Source organism: Trachurus trachurus (assembly GCF_905171665.1).
Source record: "Trachurus trachurus genome assembly, chromosome: 14".
NCBI classification, from domain to species: Eukaryota; Metazoa; Chordata; class Actinopteri; order Carangiformes; family Carangidae; genus Trachurus; species Trachurus trachurus.
In genome coordinates this window covers 31,512,456-31,525,042 of record NC_139903.1, presented here as the reverse complement: position 1 = coordinate 31,525,042, position 12,587 = coordinate 31,512,456, and the positions used below count along the sequence as shown (strand labels likewise).

The following is a 12,587-nucleotide window of genomic DNA, read 5'->3' as shown; positions in this document are numbered from 1 at the left end:
GTGAACTTGTCACTCAACGTAATTTATGCACAAATTTGAAGTGTAAACAATACTAAAACGGCTGTGGTACAAACACCCCCCCCCCCCCCCCCCACAGTGTTCACAGGGTGAAAATCGGTAGAGACCAATAAAATGTACCAGGCTGTAAATATGTTTTTTTAAGCTGTAAAGTCGGCTATTTTAATATGGGGCTCAATTGGAGTTGCTCCCTTCTGCGGAAGTGGTCTTAACTTGGAGAACCCACAATTCCCCTCTTGGCGGGGCCGTATGAGCTGGGGGTACTTCAAGGGGCGTGTCTAAAGCGGCAGGATGGGAGGTGATTTGCATATTTCCTAAATATTTAGCCAAACATTTAACATTTAGATTTAGACTGTGCTGTTTACCACTCTATTCCTTAATAGCCTGGTCAAGCCTCACCTCCCATCACAATATGAATATCTGATAATGATATAATATATGAATAACAATACAAGGGCTCACCATTATTATCAATGATATACGAATATATATATATGTGTATGTATTTTTTTTTCACCTCGCTCTTCTCACTCATTATATCACCCTCCTTTTTTATTTTCTATTTTTTATAATATTAATAATTATTATTATCTTGTTTATTTCTACCGACATATTATTATTATTATTTTAGTATCATATCATTCATCATCATTAGAGATGGGAGGGCAAGAGGGGGGTTGAGTGACAGATTGGCTGCTGATGTTTATTACTTTATTTCTCTAATTTATTTATTTATATACCCTTTTTTTTCTTTTTTTGCTCCTTATCACAATTTATCTCAATCCATTTACTTGCTGCTGTGTTGCTGTGTCATGTCTTTCCTGTCTTGTACTATGTTATGTCTTTATGTTTGCTTAATGTTTGTCACTGCTATTGCACAATAATAAAAGAAAAAAAAAACATTTAGATTTAGATTTGACATTTAGATTTAGATTTTACATTTAACATTTAGATTTAGATTTAGTATTTATATTTATTCATTTAACATTTAGGGTGTAACATTTAATATTTAGAATTAACTATTTAATATATTTCAAAGTTAACAAATATTGTGTTAAATGTGCTAAAAAAGTGACTTTCATAAATTTACACCACTTTTTTAAACATGGTTTGACGCTAAATGTGACAAAACGTTGCTGTTATTTTCAGCATGAGCAGCTTTACAAACGGCACCCCATATGTTCATATTTGATTTTTGATATATTTGATTGAATAGACACTTTCACATTATCAACAATGGGTTGGAAAGCCTTTCTGCCCCCTAGGTTAGTCTATTACCTACATGTAAATAGCCATATTTGGTATCTAAAACAGCACTGACATTGATTACACAGAACAATTTTCAAACAACTATGGTGAAAAATTAAATTAAAACAAATACTAAAAATGATGAATTATGTAAGGTTACACAGAAGCTTTTAGGTACATGAGGGGTGTTGTCTCTGCAGTCTTATCATATGTTCATACATCTTCATTGGTACAGTTTGTAATAGCTGAAAACCAACAGGCTGTACTGATAACCCTAACCCTTTTTACTACCTAGAAACATGCTTTAGGTAGTAAATCATTCTGTCCTGCAGTTTTAGTCAGAAATTGCAGACATTGTAGTTTGTTCAAGTTATTATCATGGTGTAGGGACTTGGAGGCACTGCAGCCACTTTGATGCTATGTATAGCACGTCACATGTCTGATGTTTGTCTTGTGTTATATTCTGCTGTATTTTTTCTCTCTCATTGTTTGATGTTTGTTGGGTGCTACACTGTATTTATGCTTCTTTGTCATGAAGAACAAGTGTCTCGGACACATAACAAATTTCAGAGGTGATTCTGACAATAAAGTACTCAATCTCAATCTCGCAATCTCAATTATAATAGTGTATATTGAACTTTTTCATTTTCAAATATGTGACATATACACCTTCATGTCACATTAACATTATGTCCTGCATGTTAAGTCAAAGTTTCTCAGCAAATGCATTTCTATAACTGTTGATCATACCTATCCAGATTAAGTGCTTAGAATCCTGGTGATGAGTAGCATGCAGCAAATCCAGCTTTTGTGGATGTCAGTATTTATCTATGAAGTGATACGTATGCTAATTTTTGCCTTGGTTGAGGCTTCTGACAGAGAAGGTGAGGGTTTCCACTGACAGCAGAGATGATACATGAGGACAGGTCTGATTGTCTGATCTCTGATGCCATAGATTAGAGCACTCAGACATTTTGGGAAGATTATAATACACACATAAAGGACAATTTGTATGCGCAGAGTACTGACTTTGTCTAGGACCTTTGACATAGCTATAATTAAGGGGTTTTGTATAGTTGATGAGAGACTGAGGCCCAGCTGCACCAGATGCAGCAGCAGTGTGTTCCGAGCCTTTCTGGCTGAAGCTTTGTCTGTAGAGGCTGACCTGGCTGCTACCACCACACCAACATAGGAGTAAATGACTGCCACAACACCTAGAATAAATAAAAAGTAAGTGAAGCCTCTGTCGTAAAGATCAGACATTGGATCAAGCAACATGCTTTCTTTGCCACAAAAGTACTTCATCTGCAGAGTCTCTAGTTCCTCAAATGGAAAATTCAACAGCAAAAAAACACGAATAAAAACACTTAGTGAACTGAAGGTCCAAACCACAATGATGGCCACTCCTGTGTTTTTGGTGGTGATAATGGTTGCATGCCTCAGTGGGTAACACACAGCTACATATCTCTCCAGAGACATCACCACCAGTGTTAGAGGAGAGATTTCAAGTGTAATATTGGAGAGCATAACAAGAATACCACATACAGGATATGTCAGCCTTAATCTAAAAGCAGCAATAAGGTACAGTAACTGACTTAGAGCCAAGTTCATAGTATCAGCAAAAAGTAGGTTATACAGAAGAATATACCGAGAGGTCTCACGGAAAACTGGTTTACTCCTCAAGGTGAATAACAAAGTCCCATTAATGAAGAGAAACACACAGGATGGTACTGTAGACACAAAAGAAAACAAGATTGCTTCCAGTAAGCCTTGATATCGGAGTTCACCAGTGATGTTGGTCTGAGACTGATTTATGTACATTTTAAATAAGTATCATCACCTGTTGATGTAACAGCAGTACAAGGATAATCTTCTTCCCTTTGCTACCATATAACAGTGAAGATCTTATGACCAACACAGATTTTATGAGCTCAGTCCTCACACCCACGTCATGTGACACCATCACATTAAAGCATGACTGATGCAATTCATCCAGGGCCTGCTCTAGCCATTTTGGTGCCCGAGGCAAGATTACTCCCAGGTGCCCCCCCCCCCCCCCAACAATGATCAATAATGATCATTGGAATAACATAGCAGTGTATCTCTACGTCCCCTCTGACCCTGAGACACAACTTGCACAACAATCAGTAAAATTTAATTGAGTAGATCCTGGGTCAAGACATGAAAAAATTTGTCAGCCATGAGAATAACCTGTTGTGGTGCTTGAAATGGGTATATGAAAGTCTTAGCTTTACAAACGCAGTGGAATATACTGTATGAATTAAAGCTAATGGGTAAGTGTGGAAAACAAGTTAAAATTAAATTTTGTCGCTTTTTGAGCATAAATGTTATCTGTCATTCTATTTTCACCAAACGTCTCAGAGATGAGCAGGCTGAAGTCTCAACTCTCTCTTCTTTTTTTTTATAATCTTCCTCATCAAATGAGTCAAAACTTTCGGCCTCTGAAGTTCCGTCGTCATCTTCCTGGCCACTTCTCCTTCACATTCACCACTTCAAGAAGCCTCTCACTGCAGAGCTAAACGGGTCATGAACCGCAGTTGGCCCACACGCCATTTTCCTGTTGTTGTTGTTGTTCACTGATCCTAGGTCAGTGGTGTGGGTGGGGCCCATAGACTGTAAAAAGAATGGACACAGCACCCGTGATGTCACCCATTGGTTTGGGGGGGTCTGTTTTGTGCCGCTACTACGGGGATTTTAACTGCGCCATTTTGGATTTTAGGTGGAGTCTACTTGCCATATTTGGAGAGGTGGCTGCGGCTGAGAACCCGCCCGCTGAACTCGAAGCAACCAATTAAAGGCCGGTAAACTCTCTGTGAACTTGTCACTCAACGTAATTTATGCACGAATTTGAAGCGTAAACAATACTAAAACGGCTGTGGTACAAACACCCCCCCCCCCCCCCCCCCCCCCCCTACAGTGTTCACAGGGTGAAAATCGGTAGAGACCAATAAAATGTACCAGGCTGTAAATATGTTTTTTTTTTTTTTTTTGTAATTTACTTTTTATTGATTTTCAACAAGAAAAACATACATACCAACCATACCACAGGTCGAACGAACAGAGCTCAAACGGAGCTTCTAAAAAAAAAATATATATATATATATATATGTATATATATAAACAAAACAAAGACAAACAAACACACAGAGGGAGTCCGACAGAGACAATAAACCTACACCAATATAAATATGCATACAAATGGTGACTGGTGACAGAAGTTAGCCTAAGGGTGCAATTCACAATTGTATCAAGATGCTGCAGTATAAGGGCCCCATATTTTCATGTATAAGTCTTCTTTGTCTTGCAACCTATAACTAAGACGTTCGTAGGAAGCAATCTTGGCCATCTCATTGAACCATTCCTTCACCTGTAAAACTTCTTTTGTTTTCCAGTGTCGCAGTACTATCCTGCATCCAGTAATAAGTGCTGTTCTACACCATATCATCTGGTGGACAGTTAGACCACTTCCCTTTGGTAGCACACCTAGTAGACAAAGCAGCGGCTGTTGTACCAGAGTAGAGGACATTACAGTGTTAATAAAGGAGATAATCTTAGACCATAGTAAGTCTATCATGGGGCATGAATACAACATATGAACAAAAGTACCACGAAAAGCATCACATCTCCAACACAAGTCAGAATTTATAAGTCCCAGCCGTGCCATTTTACATGGGGTCCAGTAAGTTCTATTAATAATTTTATAATTAATCAGACGGGTCTGCATTTCCCTCGATACTTTAAACCACGATCCAATAATTTGCGCCCATGTTTCACCAGATATCTCCTCCTCTATATCCTTCTCCCAGCATCTCTTAAGGCCTTCATAACTGGGTGACTGAGACCCCCTCAGTAAGTTGTAAAAGCATGCTGATTTCCTCTTGAAGTGCCCATCCTGTTCCAGTCTGGTTTGTATTTCAGTTCTAGATGTAAGCGGTAATTTTTTAAGATGTGACAAGATACAGCTCCGTAACTGGAGATATTTCCAAAAATCCTTGTTTGAAAGTTTGTACTTTCCCCTTAATTGTTCAAAAGAAAGAAACTGGTCTCCATCAAATAAATCCCCAATATAAACAATTCCCAACTTGACCCAACCAGCCCACGAAAATATTTTTTTACCTATCTTGAGGCTTTTATTGTACCACAAGGAAGTTTTGTTTGTAAAATTAGGATTTAAGCCCATGATTTTATGCGAGGCTTGCCATGTCTCCTGTGAGAAGGCGAGGATTGGATTATCATGGGGGATCACATCACTAGTTTGAGTAATAAAGGCCTGAGTCGGGCAGGGGTATGTAAGTTCCTTCTCTATAGACACCCATACAGGCGCTTGGTCAGGTGACATATATAATTTCGACAGTTGTTTGAGACAGAAAGCATAATGATACCAGGCTATGTGAGGGAGGCCCAGACCTCCATCCTCCATAGCGGCATAAAGTTTTGACTGATTTACATATGGTTTCTTGCCCGCCCATAAAAAGCTGTATACAGCTTTATTATATTTCAATAATGCATCGTGTGGCAAGCTTAATGGTAGCATGTTACTTATGTAATTAATTTTGGGAACTATTACCATCTTTAGAATATTAATTTTACCTAGAAGTGACAGTCCTAATTTCGTCCAATTTTGTAATATAAGCTCAATTTTATGAATTAGAGGGAGAAGGTTGATTGTCATAATACTATCCAGCCGTGGAGTAATCTTTATACCCAAATATGTCAGGCCAGCTGGCTGCCATGAAAATGGCCATCCCTGCCTGATACTAGGTGGACAAATTCTTGATAGGGGCATTGCTTCAGACTTTGACCAATTTATTTTATAACCCGAAGCACTTGAAAATGAGTCGATCAGAGTGAGGATATGAGGTATAGTTGTTGATGGACGCCTGCACAGTAATAAAATATCATCCGCGTACAAAAGTAATTTGTGCTCCATGCCACCAGCCTTAATGCCAATTATATTATTATTTTGCCTAATCGCAATTGCTAATGGTTCGAGAACCAGAGCAAATAATAAGGGGGACAGAGGGCAACCCTGCCTTGTCCCCCTATGAAGCTGAAAAGGAGGAGATCTCCTGCCATTTGTTACTACAGATGCCTTGGGGCTATAATATAATAATCTAACCCAGTTAATAAAAGAGGAACCAACACCAAATTTTTCTAATGACTGAAAAAGGAACGCCCACTCCACCCTGTCAAATGCTTTTTCAGCATCCAACGAAAAAGCTACTGTTATGTCTGTTTGGTTTCCAGCTTGCCACATAAGGTGGAGCAGCCTGCGTAGATTATCAGAAGATGTCCTATTCTTAATAAAACCGACCTGGTCCGGATGAATGAGTTTTGGTAAAAAAACCTCCAATCTGGATGCTAAAATCTTGGCAAGCAACTTAGCGTCAACATTAATCAGTGATACAGGGCGGTAGTTGCCACATTGCTGTGGGTCCCTGTCTTTTTTATATATTAAAGTTATTATAGCTGTCTGCATACTATCTGGGGGAGAGCCTTTCTCTAAGGCGTCCTTAAAGACTCTGTGCAGTTTTGGGGCAAGAATATCTGAAAAAACGTTATAAAATTCGGCTGGTAGGCCGTCTTCGCCTGGAGATTTCCCACCCTGCAGGTCCTGTATAGCCCTTTTAACCTCTTCCAATGTAATGTCTGCTCCAATTCGATCTCGTTCCTCCTGTGATAGAGTTGGACAATTCACATTGGATAAAAAAGAAGTGATATCTTGTGTATTAGGGTTGTCTGATTTATAAAGACTTTGATAAAATGTTGCAAATATAGCATTTATGTCCATCCCGTCTGTTTTCAATTCACCTTTATCATTCTGCACCCCAGATATAATTGATTGTGTGTACTGCTGCTTTGCTCTCTGAGCAAGAAACCTTCCCGTTCTCTCCCCTTGTTCATAATATTTTTGTTTAGTTCTGAATAATGTATATTCCACTTTCCTCTGTAATATAGAATTGTATTCTACTTTTAATTTGTTTAGTTCCAGGAGCATGGAGTGGTCAAATTGGGTGGAGTGCATATTTTCCATTTTTTTAATATTCAGCTCCAGTTCATGGAGACGTTGAACAGATTTCTTCTTCAAGTATGAACAGTGTTGGATGAGTCGCCCCCTTATAACCGCCTTAAAAGCATCCCACTCCACGGCTGGATTTAACACTGAGCCTTCATTGTTCAACCAATACTCCAGTATCTCGCTTTTAATAAATTCCACTGAATGTTCATTCCTGAGCAGAGATGAGTTAAATCTCCACCTAGTGGGCTGGCGCTTTGGTAACTGGCCTAAACGCAGTGCCATCCCCACCGGTGCGTGATCGGATATTAAAATAGTACCTATCGTTGTTTGTTCAGTGATAGAGAGCAATGATTTTGAAATCAGAAAATAATCTATTCTTGAATAAGAAGTATGAGGATGGGAATAAAAAGTAAATTCTTTGTCTGAGGGGTGGAAAAATCTCCAAGCATCTACTAAATCTAGCTCCTCCTCCAGTGTATCAATTGCTTTTCGTGCCTGTGAGGGTCGTGTAACACCCCATTTGTAAGTTTTATCAACCTTAGGATCTCTAACTTTGTTAAAGTCCCCACCCAATATTATATATGAATTTCCAAACTGTGTAATTGCATTATTGATATCTACAAAGAAACCTGGCAGGTCTGCTGTTGGAGCATATATGTTCATAAAAGTACACCTAATACCAAAAAGTTCAACATCCATTGCTATCCATCTCCCCTCTTCATCTGATTGTTGTTTGAGTACTTTGATATTAAAATTCTTCCGAATTAGAATGGCGACTCCCCTCTGACTAGAGCACCCAGCACTATAAAGAACTTTCCCTACCCAATCCCTTTGCAGTAATAACAAATCATTCTTTTCCAAATGAGTCTCCTGTAGAAAGACCAGATCTGGGTTTTTCTGTTTAAGATACGAAAGAATCTTTCTCCTTTTGATGGCTGAATTTGCACCCTTAACGTTCAATGATGTCAGTCTAACCACTTCACCCACAGTTTGTTATTAAATGTGAAATGAAACCAATACTTAGAAGCATTTATCCGAAGATATTTACAGATCTCCTGTCCTGTTAGTTCTCTCCCTCGTGAAACGTCTAAACTTACATAAAACTCAACACTGATTAACAAAGCCCTAACACAACATACATAAAAAACAACTGTGAGCCAAAACGGAACTTGAGGCTCTCCTACTCTAACTAAACTGCGATAATGCATCCGCATGAAAGGGGCACCTGGCCTGCCCCGGCTCCCCTCCGCCCCATTCCCCCATCTTCTCCCTTTTTTTTTTCTCCCATTTATCATATAGATGTGCTTTTCATATGCATGACCCATAATAAGTAGTTAACCACATCTTAAATATTATGTCTTCCAGGAGGAAATTTAAATGAAACGCATTAAAAAAAAAAAATTAATAATAAGTAGGCTAAATTAGTAAAACAAACAGAGGAGGAAAAAAAATTAAAAAAGAAAGAAAAGAAGAATGCACATTCTATACACACACAGGCTACTCAAAATAATAACCAAAAGGACTCTATATTCACTTCCTGTAAATACACATGTCTATTAAAAAATATATAATAATAATAAAAAAAATAAAATAAGAATATGCCAATAGCGTGTGTATGTCCATGTAAGAGCAAGTCATTCTCAAAGACAGTGTATAGTCCTCTCTGGAGACAGGTGTGGAAGTAACACACTATGAGTCTGGTGCTTTATAATAAACACCCAGAAGAATAACTAATAAACATACCTATACTGGCCATCGTGACTTTCAGCCCAAAACACAGTCCTATATTCTGATGTTTAGCCCTGCGTTGTGAGGAAGGCAGCTGCTGCATCTGGCGAGGTGAAGGTGTAGAACCTGTTGTTTACAGAGACTTTCAGAGTCGCTGGATACACCATGGAGTATGACATCCCCCGCTCCTGGAGCTGTTTCTTTACCACGTCGAACTTCCTTCGCTGCTGAAGGGTTACATGCTGCCATTCCGACATGCTGCCACTCCGACATACCGCCATTCCGACATTCTACTATTCAGACATGTCACCATTCAGACATACCACCATTCCGACATGTAAACGTCCTGCCATTCCGACAGTTTCGTCCCGCCATTCCGACAAGGCTTTAATTTCCATAAGGAAATGTGCGTTACTCCGAGCGGTGGTTAGGGTGTGTGTATATAATAAACAATTACACACAGATCAACAGATCAACTGTCACTGTCCGTGTGTGTGTGTGTGTGTGTGTGTGTGTGTGTTGGCGCGTGGTGAGGGTGAGTGAGAGAGAGTTTGTTTGTCCTACTGTCCACACGGGAGAGACGCCGCGGCTCCGCCAGGTGACCACGCCAGTCCTCTCCCTCGTCCCGCTTGGCTGAAAACGGGCCGTGCAGTGTCCAAAAGGAAAAATAATCCACTATGCCGCTTTGGAATTGCCGCCACGCCAGCCGTCCAAACGCCGACCGTGTCTCTCATTCTCCTCCCCTCTCACCACGTCACTTCCCCATTTAAACCCTCGGTCCCACTAATGCACTTTTACGCATTACGCACACAACTTACAGCAAAAAAGAAACATTCATTCATTCATTAGAGGTCCGCACGTCCCCGTGCGCAAACCACAAGGATAATTGATAATTTCCCTGGCCTAATACACAATGAAAAAAACCTGCAAATCAACTACCCCAGCTGGCCAGGCAAAACCCAGTGGATCACTACAAGTTGTTGCAACTTTGGGGAATTTACTCCTGGTAAAAAGGCTTACAAACAGCTTCATAATACGCACAAAAATGCAAAGGAAACGAAAGGTAACTTGAAAAAAAATAGCAACAGCATGAAGTAGTCAAAATATGTGTTTTACGCATCTGCCTGTTCAGCTCCGCTTACATGTAAAATGACATTTCGTTGCGTACAGAGTCTCTCTCTCTCTCTCTCTCTCTCCAGCACCGAGACAGCGGACAGCGCGCTTGGTCATATTTCAGCACTACAAAATATCAGCAGTTCACTCTTCACTGATAAATCCATGGCACTGTCCATATAGTTAGATAATAATAAGTAATACATTTCACATGTATATAATATAAGGGGAGCTGAACATATAGTTTTCATTCACAAACCAATGTGGGAGAGCTCCCTTGACGCGTGTGCCAGATGCACAGAGGCATGCGTAAAACACCGACCTGTTTAGTTAATATTTTAGTTAATTTTCGTTTCTTTTGGATTTTTGTGCGTATTTTGGAGCCGTTTTGGTCCATGTTTGTAAGCCTTTTCCCCCCTGAATTATATTTTCTAAAGTGCAACAAGTGGGTTCGGAGTGTGTGATTGAAAGCACGGTCTGCTTCCCGTTCAAGGCCTATCTCCTCCTTCGTTGGTTTACGAGGTTGTGGAGTCCCTCTGCTTAAAATCTGAGGCTTTGAAATCGTCTGCCGTTTGAATTATCTGACCAATCTGTGTGCTTTAATGAGATGCACTGGACAAACGTGGGCAAACTGCTATTTTGCGCCGGCATATCATTAGTGCAAAATAGTGTTAGGCCTATTTTTTTTTTTTTTTTTTTTTTTTTTGGGGGGGGGGGGGGGGGGGGGGGGGGTTGCGGTGGGGTAGGCTTTTAACAGATTTGTCGGAATGGCAACACGTTTCAAAGAGAAAAAAATACCGCCATTCCGACCTTAGGAGACGAAAATTGTCGGAATGATGGGATGTTTATTAAAGGGTAAAGTGTTGCCATTCCGACAATTAGGGCCTAATGTCGGAGTGGCGGCATGTCGGAATGGCGGTTGCCCCCCCTGCTGAAGCACATCTTGGGAAAGATCCTGAAAGAAGGAGATCCTATTGCCTTCCCATTCGACTCTCCTCTTCTCGCGGGCCGCTCGAAGAACAGCTTCTCTTGCGCTGAATCTCAGAAAGCGAGCCAGGACATGACGGCTGCGCCCATCGTCTCGCTTCGGGCCGACACGGTGGACTCTTTCCAATTCGAATCCCGCATCCACGTCTAGGTCCAGTTTTTCAGCCAGAATATGGAGCATGAAACCACTTAGATCCTGTTTCTCTGTGTTTTCAGGTATGCCTGCCACACGCACGTTGTTTCGCCTGCCCGCATCTTCTAAGTATGTAACTTTATCCTGGAGCTTTTTTAAGTTTGATAAGGCAGAGTCCAAATTAGCCCCTCGGCTATTGCTAGCATCCTCGAGGTCGGAAATCCTGGTTTCAGTCTCCGTCACTCGTGCCCCAAGCTGTTCCACAGTTGTTTGTAGCTTCTCCATGCCTGTTTTCATGCTACTCACATCAGCTGCAATCCCGTGCAGCAATTTTTTGATGCTGGCGAGCTCGGACTTCGTGTTGTCAGGTGCGGTCGGTGTTACGGTCGTAACAGTCTGTTTTGGGCTCTGCGCCATCTTGTCCTCCGTCGTGTTCTTTTTAGGTTGTTGTTTCGCTGAACGAGGATGGTTTTGCCTCGGGTCTTGTGACATATTCATTGCTCGCCCTTTCCAAAACTATCTGGCAAAGTTTAGTCGATATATGACGGCTATAACATGGGGGTAGGGAAGCCTAGCAGAGCGGAGCCAGAAGCTATGCAGCCATGTTGGTGTCTCGCCTCACCGGAAGTCGTAAATATGTTTTTTTAAGCTGTAAAGTCGGCTATTTTAACATGGGGCTCAATTGGAGTTGCTCCCTTCTGGCACCAGCCCCCAGACGCCGGGGTACTGCAGCTTTTTGAACGCGGAAGTGGTCTTCACTTGCAAAACTCCCCTCTTGGCGGGACCGTATGAGCTGGTGGTACTTCAAGGGGCGTGTCTAAAGCGGCAGGATGGGAGGTGATTTGCATATTTCCTAAATATTTAGCCGAACATTTAACATTTAGATTTAGACTGTGCTGTTTACCACTCTATTCCTTAATAGCCTGGTCAAGCCTCACCTCCCATCACAATATGAATAGCTGATAATGATATAATATATGAATAACAATACAAGGGCTCACCATTATTATCAATGATATATATATATACGCATATATATATATGTGTATGTATTTTTTTTCACCTCGCTCTTCTCACTCATTATATCACCCTCCTTTTTTATTTTCTATTTTTTATAATAATAATAATTATTATTATCTTGTTTATTTCTACCGACATACTATTATTATTATTTTAGTATCATATCATTCATCATCATTAGAGATGGGAGGGCAAGAGGGGGGTTGAGTTACAGATTGGCTGCTGATGTTTATTACTTTATTTCTCTAATTTATTTATTTATATACCCTTTTTTTCTTCTTTTTTTTGCTCCTTATCACA

At 40.4% G+C, this 12,587-nt stretch overlaps 1 protein-coding gene across 1 annotated transcript; it reads right to left on the bottom strand.

Annotated features, from left to right (window-relative positions):
* Nucleotides 1–2,094: 2,094 nt before the first annotated feature.
* LOC310997274 (odorant receptor 131-2-like) lies at nt 2,095–3,087 on the bottom strand (the record flags this gene model as incomplete). The annotated part of the gene is made up of 1 exon (XM_083986950.1): nt 2,095–3,087. The coding sequence occupies one exon, from the start codon at nt 3,085–3,087 to the stop codon at nt 2,095–2,097; it is 993 nt and encodes a 330-aa protein (XP_083843076.1).
* Nucleotides 3,088–12,587: the final 9,500 nt, after the last annotated feature.